Raw genomic sequence first — 18,238 nt, 5'->3', positions numbered from 1 at the left:
TCACCACAGTTTACACATTTAACAGGATGAATATCTCGTTCGCAGGCCTATATGGCATGTTTCTGACCACATCTCACAAAGTTATGATTCATCCGGAGTGGAGTGATGAACACCTCGAATAACCACGCGATAAGATCTGTCCTCCTTAAGCTGCTAAAAGTGGAACGGGACCTTTTTTGAAATCAAGGATTTACTGATAGCTCTATACGGTGTCTGAATCTGCAGTAAGGATTGAAACGGAATTGTTGGAAAGGCATTTTATGGAGTATTTAGACGGATGAACGATTTTATCTGTGAATCGGATAAGCCCGTTCAGATTCTCGCAGTTATTAATAACAATTGGCGGTGGCTTGTGATTGGGTGGGTGTTTGGTAATGTTGTCTTTGCTATGGTTGTAGATATTATTGTTTGTAGTATTGCTAATATTGTTGTTGACTACATTGTTGTATTGACTGATGCAGCGTTCGACGTTGTTGTTGTTGCTGCAGCTACCATGACCTAAGGCGGTGCTGGTACTGGCCTGATCAGGGTTGTTCCTCAACTGTCTGGTTGTTTGGTAGGATTTTATATTTTCTTCGGTTGTGTCCATGTCCGAAAGCTCAGCAAATCGGTTGGCGGATTCAGTCGTTTTGGGACTATTCGAATTTCTCTCCATTTTATTAGCAGAACTGGGAGACCTGGATTCTGGAAGGCGTTTGTTATTACTTGGGGTCCACCAATCTTCATCGTCACCAGCTATGGCTTCCAGCTTGGGTTCAATGTCTTGGGATATTAAAGGTGGGGTGGTGATGGAGCTGGTTTTATAAATGCTGCTAAATTGTTGTAATGAGGAATTTAGAGCATTAGTCATAGTATTTTGTGTCTTAGCCACCGTAGAATGAATGTCAAATTGGGATTCGGAGTCCGACAATGTAGGCATATTGGAAACCGTGCAGTGCCTGGCACTACTTTTCCGACTTTCAGTACACAAACCCACTTAGAGTAGGTTACACAGAAGTATTCGTAGCCCAGCGAGCAAGGTGTGCACCTTGCAGCCAGGAGGAACCAGGTACCGGGCTCAAATACGGGGAACGGATGTCTTTTTTTTTATTTTATTTTTATTAAGTTTATGTTAGAAATTGATTTAATTTGCAGGGTTAACAAATTGTAACTGTTGTCTTTTGTTTTTGTTTCACTTGTTTTCGCGATTCACCAGAGCGGGGCGTCTGATCACTGTCACTGCAGCTTTTGCTGCCTGGCTTACAAAAATAAATTGTTTTGCCACGAAGATGGACTTGTCCATAGAATCTTCACCAAGAATTTCGCAGCAATGCAAAAATAAAACGCGTCTGCACTCCAAGAAAGCACGATCGACGCTCAACAGTGTACGTTGGAGATCACTTTTTGGTTGTTGATTAAGAAACAATTGCATGCCACATGGGTAGCTGAAAACTTGCAACATTTGAAATAAAAATTTATATATGCCGCTAGATCTCAGTTTGTGCCTAAAATGTTCGGAATCCGGTGCATATTTTTTTTGAAATTGGTTAGCTAAGTATCTGGTATCTCATAGTCGATGCACTCGACGTCAGCTTTTGTCTTTTTATACCCTTGCAGAGCGTTTTATAATTTCAGTCAAAAGTTAAGGTATATATATTCTTGATCAGCATCACCAGGAGAGTCGATCTAGCCATATTCGTAGTCGTAGCTTTTATTTTATTTTTATTAAGTTTATGTTAGAAATTGAATTCGAAGTAGCGGTAATTTGCAAGATTAACAAATTGTAACTGTTACCTTTTGATTTTTGTTTCACTTGTTTTCGCGATACACCAGAGTGGGGCGTCTGAGCACAGTCACTGCAGCTTTAGCTGCCTGTCTTACAAAAACAAATTGTTTTGCCACGAAGGTGGACTTGTCCATTGAATCTTCACCAAAAATTTTGCAGCAATGCAGCGAAAACTGAGAAATACTTACTTAAATTAAAACTAGTATTAATCTCCACGCCCGACTGTGCAGACGTGTGAAATTATGTAAGTGTAATAATTTAAAAATTTGGTTTTTCATTGTCTAAATTTATGTAATTCTTATCCCTGAAGACGGTTGCCGAAGTGCAACGGAAATATTTTGGAGAAAAAAATAAAAAACAAGAAAGGAAAGCTAACTTCGGGCGGAGCCGAAGTTGAACTCGATAGCTTTAAAACTGAGAGACTAGTTTGCGTAGAAACAGACAGACGGACAGACGGACATGGCTATATCAACTCAGGAGGTGATCCTGATCAAGAATATATATACTTTATAGGGTCGGAGATGTCTCCTTCACTGCGTTGCACACTTTTGACCAAAATTATAATACCCTCTGCAAGGGTATAACAAGAGAGAACGCTATAGTCGAGTGCCTCGACTATTAGATACCCGTTACTCAGCTAAACAACTTAATATAAATATGCCTTCTTGTGTTTTTTTTTTTTTTTTTTTTTTTTTAACATAATGTGAATTATAGTGACCACAGGAAAAAAGGACAAAAAGTTCAAATTATCAATTTGAATTCGGCGATCTCTTAGTGCTGGCAGCTTTACAGCACTAGCATCAGCACCAGCGCTGCTTTAGCGCAGGCAGCTTTTGTCCTGCACCAGCATCTGTGTTTATGTTTATGTTTTTGAGTGCAATAAATTGACTAGAAATATTAAACATACATACTTATATTGGCTAAACACATGTTTGCACAACACGAGTAACGGGTATAGCGAATAGCTTTCTTTGAAAGGAGTTATCTTTGCCGGGCAATTGCAACTGTGTACAATGTAAATACATACATATGTATATGCTTACATATATACACACATACGCCATTGTTTTACTCAGACCTCCAATTTGGCTAACTAGATTTGATTTGCATAGTTCTTGGGATATAGTTCGGTATTGACAAATGAAAGCCATCGCAATTTCCTTTAATAGAAATCCTTATCGAGAATTAACGTTGACTCTGTTGAGAACCTTGGCCAGCTGTTCCAAAGTCATCCGTTGGATGGCGCCATGAAAGGCGGGAATGTAGACGCTAGCCAGGCTTAAGCGTTTAATGTGTTTTTGGGCGTTAGAGTGGGCATGGCAAACTTTTATTAGGCCAATCGATATTTATTGACGAAACAAATACATATCAATTTAAATTTTCACAATATCATCAAAACTGTGGCCACAGCATGTGGCTTGTGGGCGTCAGAGGGGGCGTGGCACCATTTTGAAACAAACTTGCGCTGCGTAGGAACTCCTTAAATCTACATGCAAAATGCCAATCTTCTAGCTTTTATAGTTTCCGAGATCTCAGCGTTCATACGGACAGACAGACGGACAGACGGACAGACGGACATGGCTAGATCGACTCGGCTAGTGATCCTGAACAAGAATATATATACTTATAGGGTCGGAAACGCTTCCTTCTACCTGTTACATACTTTCGCACGAATACAATATTCCCTTTTACTCTACGAGTAACAGGTATAATAAAATTAAAAAACTTTTGTTTTAAAATTTTTTCCAATTATTCATCTCGAGCCGGAAAAACTTCAAAATAAAATAATCATCAAACAAACAAAATTTAATAAAAAAAAATATATTTACTGCACAACCCATGTACATTTTTAAAGCAAAGTAGTCCAGGAGATATTTCTAGATCACGTCCGTCTGTCCGTCGGTCCATCCGTCGTCCGTCCATCTATTTGTTAACTAACTAGTCTCTGAGTTTAAAAGCGTATAGATGAAACGAATTGGAAAAATAAATCATACCAAATAACGTATATTCAAAGACCAATATAAACACCAAGATGCGTAACGCCATACGATTTTTTTGCACACGAATTTTATGTGCTGGCTTTTCAACTGGCTTTTCGCTCTCTGCCCAAAAGCCAGCGAGAGAGCGCTCAAAAGCCAGCCGCTCTTTGCACGCATACTGCGACAGTCGACGAATGTATGTGTGCACATGTATTCACAAGCGAAGAAATTCGCTGCAGCGCGCTGTCGAATTATACTCTTTATTTTAAAATTATAACATTATTAAAAATACTTATTTTGTATTGCCTTTATATTTACTTTATTTACTAATTATTCGAATGTATACTCTTTATTTTAAAATTATAACATTATTAAAAATACTTATTTTGTATTGCCTTTATATTTACTTTATTTACTAATTATTCGAATGTATACTATTTTTTAGTAATGACCAAATATATATAAGTATAAAAAAATAACATAATTTATTTCATACATGACTTCACATTGGAATAATTGTCATTAGGGTATTCAGCATACGACTTGTGAACGATTTTTAGGAGCCTCAGAAATTTTGCGATTGAACAGGATGAATATTTTTATATATATTGAATTTTAAATATATGGATTAAAAAATATGTGGTATTTTTATATTATACGTATTATATAATATTATATTATATAAATAGTTTAACTTTTTATAAAATAATAATATGAGCTTTAAATATTTATTAGGTATACAAAAAAAAAGATGGATAAATAAAAATGAATATCTGAATATTAAATTAAATTTTTCGTTTTATATATTTAAATTAATTATACCTTTTAACACAAAACATATAAAACTGGTTGAGTAAATAAGAATAGATTTAAGTGCAGGTTGATAATATTAGATATGATGTTATTCGTATTTACTTTAAATATTTTAAGTCATTAGATAAAAATTTAATATATTTGAATAAAAATTAAATTTAATATTTCCATTTTAAAGTTAATAAAAACAGCCATGGATAAAAAATAAAGCGACATATATTTAATTTAATATCCTTTAAATATATTACATTTAAATAAACTTCGCTTTGTTTTTGTTTAACAATCATAGTATATTCAAATATATTAAACTTTATTGAAATATTTTAAAATTTAATCAAGCAGTTTTATATGTTTTGTATTAAAAGTTATGTTTTAAGCTTTAATTTAAATATGTAAAACGAAACTATGAATTAAATATGCAGATATTAATATTTAAGGTATATAAAAAAGTTTTACATCAAGCTTCATTGCCATATATACATAAATGAAATTTAAATAATCATCCTGTTCAATCATAGAAGTTCTGTTGACACACAATTAGTTTCTTAGTCCAGAAATGATTTCTGGACGAAAATCGTCTTCTCGAACAAATACGCACACATACGCACTTTCTTATTTGTGCAATTCTATTTTTAGATTTTTACGCTCTCAACTTTGTGCGAGCGGAGAGGGCGGAATTTTCGTCGCCACCAAAAAACGAGCTGCATATTGCAAAACCAATGTATGGGCGTTACGCATCTTAGTGATTATATTGGTCTTTGGTATATTGATATACTTCAAGATATAGTCTTAAAACTTCTTTGTTTTTAGCGAATACATCAGAACTTAATCGTTTTTATACCCTCGCAGAGGGTATTATAATTTTGCTCAAACGTGTGCAACGCAGTGAAGGAGACATCTCCGACCCTATAAAGTATATATATTCTTGATCAGGATCGCCTCCTGAGTTGATATAAGCATGTCCACCTGTCCGTCCGTCCCTCCATCCGTCTGTCTGTTTCTACGCGAACTAGTCTCTCTCTTGAGATTTTCCAATCAATTTCATAAGATTCGGCCGACTATATCCTACAGCTGTCATATAATAGAACGATTGGAAATGCCAAAACTTTGGTGTTTTTAAAGATTTTTATGAGTATTAAGAATGCATCATATGAATAGTTTTGGAGAAAAGCTGCAGAAGTATATAAAGTTTTTTGATTATTTTCTAGTTTTTATTACATTGAAAAGGAATAAAATATTAATTCATTCTAATCTAAAATAAAGTTAATACAGTTTTAAATATGTCAGACTAAGAAGAATATGTATATGTTTATAAAAATAAATAATAAGTTTAATAAAAATTAATATTTGCATTACTTAAGGGGTTATCCGGGTCTTGAAGCACGAAAAAAAGCCTATTTTGGTGAATTTTTTTAAAAGATCTTACAATAATTTCACAAATTATATTTATGGTATACTAATGTTTAAGGTTTGACCAACATTGTGTAAAAATTTGAACCAAAAATTTAAAAAATTGAGCCGTTGAGGCAGACCACATAAAAAATTGTGTCCTTGCGGTAGGCAAAATATCTCTGTCAATTTTTATCTGGAATCAAAAAACCAAAGTTATTCTGATAGTGTATGTGTCTGGCTTGTCCTCTACGAGCCATTTTTTTTAAATTAAAAATTTAATTTTTTGTAGCGCTTTTCATAAAAAGTGTAATTTTTACGTAAATTACGTTTAAAGTGCCGCATCTGCTCGACGCCAGAGCCCGAATTGCCAGTTGTGACTCATTCGTATGCTGGGCTTTAAATTTCTCCCATTCCTACAGTTTTGCTTCGATCGACTTGAAATTTTCGGATAACATTCCTGACACTTTGTACTATTATATCAAAAAGTTTGAAAAAAATGAATTTTTTGAATGTCAAGACCCGGATAACCCCTTAAACTATTGAAATCTCTAGCTGTTCTCGCTAGGAAAACAACTGCAGCTCGCGTATGTATTACTTATATAATTGCAATATAATTGTTTTACTTAGTGCTTATAAGTGAATTATAGAGAATTATGATCATACATATATTTGTGCACTATTTCTCTATAATTCACTTATAAGCACTAAGTAAAACAATTATATTACATTACTACAAAATACATTGTGTCACAGTATTAAAATCGTTATAATTTTTATTGCGGGTAAATTAAAATATTGTATTAGCAGTGCAGCGAGAGGAGCACTTTAGGAGCAAATAGAAGCACCCCCAGACCGAACTTTGTAGTTCTGAAAAGTCGGCAACCTTTAGCTGTGCGCCCCGTTTTTATACCCTTGCAGAGGGTATTATAATTTTGGTCAAAAGTATGCAACGCAGTGAAGGAGACATCTCCGACCCTATAAAGTACATATATATATATATATCTATATATCTTGATCAGGATCACCTCCTAAGTTGATATAGCCGTCAGTCCGTCTGTGCGTCTGTCTGTTTCTACGCAAACTAGTCTCTCAGTTTTAAAGCTATCGAATTGAAACTTTGCACACACCCTTCTTTCCTTTGCAAGCAGTATATGTGTCGGAACGGTCGGGATCGGCCGACTATATCCCATAGCTGACATATAACTGATTGATCGGAAATGCAATAACTTTGGTGTTTGTAAAGTTGGGAAGTTGGGATTTTCTATGGGTTTTATATTTGGCCAATCAATCCGACCAACCAAATTTCATTAGGATCGGCCGACTATATCCTATAGCTGCAATATAACTGATTGATCGGAAATGCTATAACTTTAGTGTTTGTAAAGTTAGGAAGTTGGGATTTTCTATGGGTTTTATATTTGGCCAATCAATCCGACCAACCAAATTTCATTAGGATCGGCCGACTATATCCTATAGCTGCCATATAACTGAACGATTGGAAATGCCATAACTTTGGTGTTTGTTAAGTTAGGAAGTTGGGATTTTCTATGGGTTTTTTTGGCCAATCAATCTGACCTACCAAACTTCATAAGGATCGGCCGACTATATCGTATAGCTGCCATATAACTGAACGATTGGAAAGGCCATAACTTTGGTGTTTTTAAAGTTAGGAAGTTGGGATTTTTATGAGTATTAAGAATGCATCATATGAATAATTTTGGAGAATATAATTTACAGAGTATTCTGCATCCGAAGTTCTTTCCTTTCTTGTTTAATTATTATTCGTAAAGGTTTTGGAATTCAGCAAATGAGTTAATACTGAATAATCTTTAAGTGCATTTTTTATTAAGAAACCTTTTTTTCCCAGCTCGATGGTGAGATTCAAGATCATAAATCCGCAGTTCCGTTGCCCACTTTGAAATGCTTACCCTTATATCTATAAATAAAAGATCTCTTATTGAGCTTGAGTCACTTTGCAGAATTTTTCATCTTTGAGGTCATAAAGTGTTAAAACAAGGGCTTCCACCATTTTTTTTAATCTAGATTCAAGTAGAGTTTTGTTCAAATAAAATGATTACCTCACCGAGTGTAAACCTTTGAACACACACCAATAAATTGTTGCGCATAATATACATTTTTTTGAACGGGAATTCGTTAAGGGGGTATATACCTTTTTCATTTTCAAAAAATTGAAATTTTTTTTTTTGCTTTATCTTAAAGAACAACTTCTTGAGAATATTTCCCAAAATTTTCATAGAAATTTGAGCTGTAGAAAAAAAGTTACAGCGCTCCTAGCCGCGCGCCTTGTCCCCTCTTAAACCCATCTCGAAATGGTTTTTTTTAAAAATGACTTTGCGGTGATATGGATTGGCGAAAAACTACTGAACCGATTTTCTTCAAATTTTTTTTTAAATGTTCGTAATGAATTTTATTAGTACTTGAACGATCGTTTTTTCATGTACAAATTTTTATTTCGCCGAAAAAAATAGTTTTGTAAGAATTTTTGCGTCCAAAAACGTCATTTTTTGCATTAAACGTTCCCGTATGCACAAAAAAAAAAATTTTTTAAAACGTTCGTTCAACTACAGGATACTACTTTAAACTAATGAAATATTTTTATTTTTTCGGTATCAGTTGACCCATTCGTCCTGGGGAATTATCACCGCAAGGCTCTTAAAAAAAGGGCGTTTAAGGGAAACAGCCACACCTTTAAAACAATTAAATATTTTTTCAAAAATTTTTGCATAAACATTGTCAACAATCTAAACTTTCAGAAAATATAATCATTCATTTAATAAAAACAATAGTTACATACATAAAAAAATCCAAACTTTCCTATTTTTTTCGACAAAAAAAGGTATATTCCCCCTTAAGTGCTTTTATTCTTTCTTTCTTCTTTTTATACTGTATAACCAAGATATTGAACTTGTCTGTGCAAGAACTCACACTTAATTCTAGTTTTTTTCAACTAATCTGGTGAAAACTTCTTTTAAAATACTTATGTGCTCTTTCCAATCTGAGGTTGTGATCATAATATCGTTTTGTGAACATTTTTACTCAATTTGCTTATAAGTAGATACATTTTATTAAAACATTTTCTTTGTCAAATTGGTCATGCATATTTTTTAGTGAAATTCTCTGAGGCTGTCTACATAGCTAAAAATTTAAATAGAAATCGGTCGTTTTCTCATAGCTAGTTATTAAGAAGCAAACAACTATTTGTAGTAATTTTTACCAATACTATTTAAACTGGTTAAATAACAAATAAACAGGTAGAAATAACAAACGCCAGTAAAGCTCTAGAAGTACTCTGATGCTTAACATTCGATTATCTTAAGAAATTTGATGAGCTTAAAGCCGAGTGTGTAAAAAATCATAAAGCTCTAGTTTAAATTGGAGTAATCGAACATGACTACTTCATAAAGAACCACTATGAGCAATGATGTACATTTTTAATAAAATTAAATTAAAAATCGACAATTTATTATCCGAAACTGACAAGTCCGATAAAAAGTGAATGTCATAGTAAGATTCAGCGATAGAGCAAGAAATATCTAAAAGATACATTTGAGGATATTCAAATTATAAGGTGAATACATTTGAAAATAGGATTGGGAAACATATTTTTTATTGGGAGAAGTTAGTTAGGCTTAAAACAGGGAAATATGACCAATGTCACCGAAAGTAGATATGATGAGGTATTGAACGAATTAGAGTTCCATATTTTAATGGTAACGAAAGATATGAGGAACAAACTCGAGGAAGTTGTTATGAAAATAAAGATTGCGCAGATTTTTAAATTACCCAAAATTCGGTCTCTCCTCTCAGAGATCAGTGAAGTATCTTCCATGGGAAAGTGCATCTCGAACCACAAGATAAATCTTTTAATTAAAGAAATTAATTCCCTTCCAAAGTTAATGAGTGCTCTCCCAGTCAACACAGTTGATGTTGACAAATAAACAAAAAGTGGAAGAAGTACAATTTGGCTGACCCAGACTTTAAAAAGCCGGGTCGTGTAGATCTGATACTTAGGGCAGAAATATACACTCACATTCTGCAGAATGGAGCGATCAAAATAAATGGCCTCCTCGGTCAAAAAACACAATTTTCGGTCTCTGGATCCAAAAAATCCAGAGGTAAAATGATAATTGTAATAACCAACATCGAATTAAAAGACAGAGTTAATTGGCATTTCATCCCCCCGGCAGGACCTTACTTCAGAGGTATTTGAAAAGCTGGAGATAAATCCATGAAACACCATCTAAAACCGGTAATAGGGGAAAATAGTCTAACATACGAACAGATGTCAATACTTTTATGTCAAATATAAGCATGCTTACATTCAAGACCATTGTAGACCTCTGGAAATTAAATGGGTCAACATGAAGTCTTAAGACTTCCATTTATTGATTGGAAGACCATCGTTAGAGTTTGTTGAACCGATTGAAAACTATAAGTTTGGTAATTTGGATACGTCGAAATTAATCCAAAAAATTTATTTGCGTATTTATGTATTTGAGTACTCTGCAACAGAGGCACAAGTGGAATAGGCAGATATAGAAGAAAGACAGGTTGTCTTATTAAAGGAGGAGAACAGTCAGGGAAGGTGGAAAAGGTCCACAAGGGCAAAGACGAAAAGGTCAGAGTAGTAGAAGTCAAAATACAAGATGGACTTATCACTAGACCAATTAGCAAAATTATCAGCCAAAGTATGCGATAGAGAAGATAAATAAGACTTCGGCAATGGCAGATCTCAGACTTAGAAGAAGAAAACAATAAACTTTTTGTGGGTCGGAGTAAATCAAGAAGTAAACGTGCTCCAATTGGTTTAATGGGATCGCTTTATCACAGATTACAAATGGAGGATAATATAAAAAACCTATAAAGCAATCACCAAAGCCTTAACGAGTTAAATAAGTAAAACAAATAATTATTCGATTGTACGACTAACATTTTAAAGAAAACGGCCGATGAGGTTAACTCAAATTTTAAATGAATGAACGAAAGAATAAAGAACATGGTGTGAAGAATCCTATTATGTGAACAAAGAGTCAATCAATTTTTGTATACCCTTGCAGAGGATTTTATAATTTCATTCAAAAGTTTGCGACACAGTGAAGGAAACATTTCCGACCCTATAAAGTGTATATTGTGAGGAGTTGGAGAGAGTTTGGAGATAATGAGAAGAGAGTTTCGAGAATGCAGCTGGTGAGAGTTTGGAGAGAACGAGGAGAGAGAGAGTTTGGAGAGAAGGAGTAACGGTAGAACGCGGCGGACTTTGTACTCTAGTTTAGTGCCGTGCGCAAAGACGAAAAGGGAGAAGCCGAGAATTAACGGGATACAGCGGCCTATATAAGCAGCCCGAGCGCAGGAAGCTGGATCAGTCGATCACAAGGAGTCAATCCAACGAGATCAGTAGACAAGCAGCAAATCAGTAAACAACACAAGCCAAGTTAACATCAGGAGGAAGCCGAGCCGCGCCGAGTCAACAAGGAGCAAGATCGCTACATCAAGACGTTCGGGACTTAGAGTCGAAGTCTCCAAGCTGAGAAACAGGTAGCTGAGGTTCTTAAGGCATCACGCGGCTAAGTCCAGGCGCTTTGTTCTAATTCTTGTCGCGATTTGAGCTTGGCATATTGCTCGGCGAGTCCGACAGAGTTGAATAAAAAGAGTCCTTCGACAAAGAACCGTGGGCTCGGGAGGGAAGTTGTCCAGAACCAGCTGCCGTGCGAAAACAGTTGCCTTGTCGAATTCCGTCGTACGCCTGAGCCGGCAGGCGAGAATTGTGCAGGCCCTGGTGCGACTAGCCAAGAAGGACGCGCGTCCGAACCACGGGTGTCTCGAGAGGCGTATGCGTCGAGAGCACAGTAGCACAGTAGTTCGCTGCCAGAGTCCTAGAAAGGCTAACCGAATCCCGAGAGCCACCAAGTCTCACAAGAGCACGCGGACGACGGAACCAGGATTCCCGCCGTGAGCAGAGCAAGGACATCGAGGACACAAGAAACGACGAGCAGTCATCGCAGGCCCAGCAGCAACCAAGCCATTCTCCAACGTATCCAGTCCATGGCTAAGAGGCGACGGCTGAAGCGTTCGTCTTGAACCTAGCGTCCTGCCACAGGGACTGCATTGGCGGCCTTCCGGCGTATACCTGAACCGTCAGGTAGAAACTGTGTGGGCGTCTGGTGTGACCGGCCGGGACAGATCCAGGGACGGGAGGCTGTGGCTGCGAAAGGCGTATGCTTTGAGAGCCCAGTGCCTGCTCACCCTAGTCTGGGAACGGTAACCCATTTCTAGACCCTCATAGCCCCGAGGCCAAAGACAACGGAGGCGTTCCGGACCAGCGAGCAACGAGGCAGCGGAGAGCGACGGTGGAGTAACCACAATTCATCAGGGGAAGGCGTTGTTTTAATATATGCTTTATTTATTGAATCTTCTCTATATGAGACTAACAATAAGTATATCAAATCGTAAGAATATTACATAACTTACAGTCATGTAGACTGAATTTAGACTAACGGGCCCTAATATTTATTGCTGGGCTGGTAGATCGTTACGATGCCGACGAGTTCTGTTCGAAACCCGTCTTAGGTTCCTTGCGAGATTATTTGGGTGCAGTGTAAGCTTGTTATGGTAGGCCGCTTTCTGCTTTGCTATTTCATCTTTGACCGGTGGTATGCCCAGATCCCTGTAAATGTTTTCGTTCCGAACATACCATGGTGCCCCTGTGACTGTTCGCAGGATTTTTGATTGTGAGCGCTGTATGATGTCAACGTTGCTGTTGCTCTCGTTCCCCCAGAGGTGGGAGCCGTAGGTCCAAATGGGCTTAAGGGTGGAGTTGTAGAGAAGAACTTTAAAGTCCAGACACAGTGGTGATCGAGAATTTATAATCCAGTGTAGGCTGCTAGCTTTAAGTCTGAGATGTACTTTCTTGCATTCAATGTGCCTCCGCCAGGTTAGGCGTCTGTCGAGGTGGACGCCGAGATATGTTACATCGCTGGCTTTGGGAATCTGCGTACTATTCAAAGTTAGCGGAGGGCACGATTGTCTGTTAAGGGTAAACGTTATATGTTTACACTTTTGTTCATTAATTTTGATTCGCCAGACTGATAGCCACTTTTCAACTACCACCAAATGATCAGCCAGTTGAGCTGTTGCTCTAGTTGGGCATCTCGAGCGGCTCAAGATTGCGGTGTCGTCAGCAAATGTGGACGTAGTCAGCCTCTCGTTCGTAGGGATGTCTGCTGTGTATAGGACAAACAGGGTAGGGCCCAGCGCGCTACTTTGTGGGACTCCGTTCCTTACAATATATTCTTGATCAGCATCAGGAGAGTCGATCTAGCCATGGCCCTCTGTCCGTCCGTCTGTCCATCCGTTTCTACGCAAACTAGTCCCTCAGTTTTAAAGCTATCTGCTTGAAATTTTCCCAAAAGTTGTCTTTCTATTGCAGGTAGTATATAAGTCGGAACGAGCCGGATCAAGCGACTATATCATATAGCTTTCATAGGAACAATCGAAAAAAAAATCCAAAAACATTATAACTTTGTTGTTTTTAATTTTTTTTGTTCTTTGGGATTTGGTAATATTTAAATATTATGGAATTACGGTTTTAATAAAATAGAAAAGATTGCCAAATGCAGTGCAATATCGACATAGCTTCATTGTTTTTAGTAATATAGTATAGTACACGTTATTGACGGCTATAGGTTTAATTGTGGATAAAAAACTAATAATTAATGCGAAAATACCGTTGTTTGGTAGACATACTTCAGTGCATTATAAAATTATACCAGTTCCAGTTAAATTGGACGACCGCATGATTAGAGTGGATGTGGATTCTTAGTACTTAGTTTACAATTAACATTAGCTTTGTCTTACATTGGATAAGTTAACGAAATACCAAAGATAAAGTGGAACCAGCTCGACATGCCATTAATTAACCATAAGGATGAAATCAATCGTTTATCAAAGCAAATTCAATACTAAGAAACATACAAGCTAGAATTGAGGGAATCATTTAACTGGACATACATCCCTAATTTTAGCAATTGTAATAATAATTATTTTAACTGTAAATGTTATAAGAATAATAAAAATAACAAAGCAATTACAAGCCATAACAATATCCAGCGGTATGCTTAATACTTAGATTGGTGGATATAATAAATAAATTATATAAAAAAGTTTTTCTTTTTTGTTGAAAGACAATCATCTAAAGCCGTGGCAAGGCTTAAATTTATTATGCAAAATAAAATATATAAAAATATTATTGAAAATAAATATAATCAATTGTAATTAACACATACACCTAATCTTGCCGGCTCTTGCCAGAATGTTCAGACGAACACAAATACAAATAAAATATAATTCTTTATGAGCTCTGTGCATGAAATGAGCCAGGTGTAAGTCGACCTAGAGTCTTAAGCTATGATTTGTAAATTATACCCTATAAGGGAGCGGTGTTAGCACTTGTAATCTTAAATTGCAGGCCACTTGAGTCTCACCAAATATAATCGCTTAAGATGTTTCTCACGCTGCACTAAGGCACTATAGGTCTAACGACCAGAGTTGCTGGGCATTTTTGATTGCTGTCTACTCAACCCTTTCGTCTGAATTACTGAATTTGTTGACATCGAATTCCTAGTTATAATATTATCGTTTCCCGGTAGTTTAATATAATTAAATATTTGTACCATAAGTTTTACATAAAAAAAAACTTTATTTAATTTTTATTTATCAACTAGTACAATGGTTATTTGAAAGAACACTGTCCTAACTGTTTTAAGACTCAAACTGAACTCACTCGCAAACTCATACTTCTTCTACGATCAAACCTCGGTTCTGAGCTTTGGAGCTTTTTTAATGAGTGATTTTATTGTTTATGGAGTGGCTTTCAGATTTGTACTTTGGACCGAGACAGTTCTTTGTTCTGCTCTTGTTTATGACTTGGGTACCGAAATCTAAGTATCCTGAACTGTGGGAACGTGCCGATAAGCTGAACAGCGGCTCGTTTTAATTGTTTAGTCTATGGTCTCGAGTTATAATAACATTGGAATTTTCCGTTAGCGGCGTGTTGACAAATAGATATGGCTTCCAATTTCTTGAGGGTGTCTTAATGTTAAGTGTGTGTGGGTGTGTCGACATGTACATAAGGGTTTGTGGTGTTATGGATATGTCACTATATATATTACTTGTTCAAATATCCCACCATCATCTGAGTTCCCAAATTTACGCGAATCATGTAAGGATGTTTTCCCAGCCAGGATATGCTCAGGGGTTGGCTAGGGCCTCCACAAAATATTTATAAATTTACAGTGGACGATGTGGGTTAATCGAGTGAGTTTTTAGGCGTGGTCCTTATAATTAAAAGAAGAAACCGCGACAAAAGGTACGTGGCAGACCCTGGACTTAGTAAACAGTTATCGTAGGAACCTATGTCAGTGATAGGCTTTATCGGTGGCTACCATAAATTTGGTCGAGGCAGGGTTTGGTTACAGTAAAACTTGGGTAGCTCCCTTGGATTTTTAATAATTACTACGATATAATTCGGGCAGACTCAGGTTTTTAATAAGTACTACGATAAAACTCGGGCGGACCCAGGGCTTTAATAATAACTACGGTAAAACTCGGGCGGACCCAGGGTTTTAATAATAACTACGGTAAAACTCGGGCGGACCCAGGGCTTTAATAATAACTACGGTAAAACTCCAGACCCAGGGCTTTAATAATAATAAACCAGGCGGACCCAGGGCTTAATAATAACTACGGTAAAACTCGGGCAGACCCAGGGATTAATAATAATAACTACAGTAAAACTCGGGCGGACCCAGGGCTTTAATAATAATTACGGTAAAACTCGGGCAGACCCAGGGCTTTAATAATAACTACGGTAAAACTCGGGCGGACCCAGGGTTTTAATAATAACTACGGTAAAACTCGGGCAGACCCAGGGCTTTAATAATAACTACGGTAAAACTCGGGCGGACCCAGGGCTTTAATAATAACTACGGTAAAACTCGGGCAGACCCAGGGCTTTAATAATAACTACGGTAAAACTCGGGCGGACCCAGGGCTTTAATAATAACTACGGTAAAACTCGGGCAGACCCAGGGATTAATAATAATAACTACAGTAAAACTCGGGCGGACCCAGGGTTTTATTAACAACTACGATACCACTCTATTAACGGCCGATATGTTAGTTGATTATGCGTCGGGGTCACGGTTCTGTTGAGTTAGATCGATTCTCAGGTTAGGGTTATTATCACTTGTTATAGTTAATTTATTTATTCAGCGGGCTTGATTTAGACGGGTCAAAGGTCAGGGAAAAAAAGAATACGCATTCGTTGTCGAAATTATAATTCATTAATTTGTTTGTCTTTATTCACTGTTGGCTTCTTTCGCCTTTTCGTCTTGTTCACATTAATTCACCAATCTTCGTCCTACAATTTTACGATCTAATCGCGTTTCTCGCTGCACCAGTTAAATTCTGCACGACTGTACCGTTTCGCTTACCGACTAGAAAAAAAACCCACGTGTTCTGCCTGATGGCGACTTATCTCGTTTTTCAAGTACGACTATCCGGCTCCGATGTTCGCGTGTCAGTCCCTTGCGTTCTTTCAAATTTTGTTCTCGTGCCCTTGGCCTTTCCGATCTCACCATCTTCTTACCACGCAGTCGCAGTGGTGAAGTTCGATTTCGCGACTCCCTTTCTCCTTTTGGCAACAGCAACTACTCTGCTCTGCCCAGCTCGCTTTTCGATATTCCCTCTCGCTCTCCGTTGTCGTCGACCGTGCAGTCGCTGAGGTGGGCTTTGCACTCCGTTCAGGTCGTTCAATTTACTCCTCTCTCATGCTCTTTTTGGGGTGAATTCCTTAGGCAACTGCGTAGGAGTTGTTCCCGGTTTCGCCTCTCTTCCCCGCTCTCCCCTCTCTTTTCCACTTATTAAATAATGTACTTATGTTTGTTTTTGCCTAGGCTTATTATGCTAATTATTAATATTTTAAAAAAATAACACTAATAATAATATCCTCCTCCCCTCCGTGGGGATCGGGAATAATTGTGGCGGCATCAGAATCGCCGTCACACCCCCCCCTTACTTGGGAGGACGAAGGACTACGGTCAGAGCCGTTTTCCCTTCAGCATCGACATTCCGTGTCACTCGATACACGCCTCCGTCGATTTCTCGGGTGAAGCGATCCCTCTTTGGTCCTTGTGGCACGAATCTGGACAATTCGTTCACTAGCTCCTCCGGGAGCATACGGCCGGGCGTGTAGACCCTCCAGGTCTCTGGTGCTTCCAACAGCGTCTGTCGAGAGGTCTCGGTTGCAGCTCGCTCTAGCGCCTCGATGTCCTGCAGCAACTCCTCTACCCCATAACCCTCTTCGTCGCCTTCTAGTCCCAGGCCGAAATCGATCACGTCTAGGTCCTCTACTCCGGCCCCTGTTCCGGGTTCTGCCTCCGGTATAGCTTGGGGTTCTTCGATCTCAATCGTCGTGGCCCTAGAGTTGCGTCGCCGGAGACTCAGAGTCGGGAAGCTGGTATCTTGGGAAACTTCCCACTCGTCCCCGGACGACTCAGTGTATCTACGCCGTAGGAGCGGTTGATCATCCTCTTGTTCTTCCTCGGACGGGATGAAGTCCCAGGTGCAGTACTTCCGCGGGCGTATCTGGCGGCGTCGTGCGGTTCCAGTTCCCTCAGCGACATCTTGCCCATCATTTATCGACTGTCCTGTGCTTCGCCTGCCTTCGCGACTCTGCCTGGTATCGTCGTCTACCTCCTGGGGTGGGGGCGTGGGCTCCCGGGCCACCTGGGTGTTCTCATTGCGGCATCCTTCGCTCCATGCCACTCGTGCGGCCAGTGGGGGTGCACGAGTTCTGCCGCAGTTTGCTTCAAACCGGAACGCGGGGCCTTGTCCTAGAGGTGGAATTATGTCCATCGTCACCTGCCGGGTGACCCGATATCCCCCAGGGATTGTCGCCCAGTGGTAATCCTCCCGTTCCCTAATGAAGCTGGCAGTCCACTCGCTGTCTTCATCCTCCTCCTCTTCGGACTCTTGAACTTCGCTATATCGGTCCCCCTTCCCCTTGTTTTGGGTCGTGAGCGACCTCTGGTAGGCGAATAGTGGTCGTGTCGGGGCTCATACGTATGCCCCTCCAGGTTGGCAAAGGATGCTGGATGAGGGGACTGACACCGTCCGCGAGGGAAAGGCCTGTACGTCGAGGGAGGTGGTTCTTCCGTTGCCCAGTGTGGGTTATATTCGTACCAGGGCACGTAGTGGGGTGACGCATGCT

General features: G+C 38.5%; 1 protein-coding gene across 1 annotated transcript; it reads right to left on the bottom strand.

Annotated features, from left to right (window-relative positions):
- Positions 1–202: 202 nt before the first annotated feature.
- Positions 203–919, bottom strand: LOC123037358 (probable serine/threonine-protein kinase fhkE). The gene has a single exon (XM_044457499.1). The coding sequence runs from the start codon at positions 917–919 to the stop codon at positions 203–205; it is 717 nt and encodes a 238-aa protein (XP_044313434.1).
- Between the last annotated feature and the right edge of the window lie 17,319 nt (positions 920–18,238).

The sequence above is a fragment of the Drosophila rhopaloa genome, unplaced genomic scaffold (genome assembly GCF_018152115.1).
Source record: "Drosophila rhopaloa isolate 14029-0021.01 unplaced genomic scaffold, ASM1815211v1 contig_160, whole genome shotgun sequence".
NCBI lineage: Eukaryota > Metazoa > Arthropoda > Insecta > Diptera > Drosophilidae > Drosophila > Drosophila rhopaloa.
The sequence above is the reverse complement of the archived record's forward strand: the minus strand, read 5'-3'. Positions and strand labels throughout refer to the sequence as shown.

Excerpts from the sequence above, each read along its gene's own strand:
- LOC123037358 (XM_044457499.1), bottom strand. The coding sequence starts at position 919 with ATGCCTACATTGTCGGACTCCGAATCCCAATTTGACATTCATTCTACG.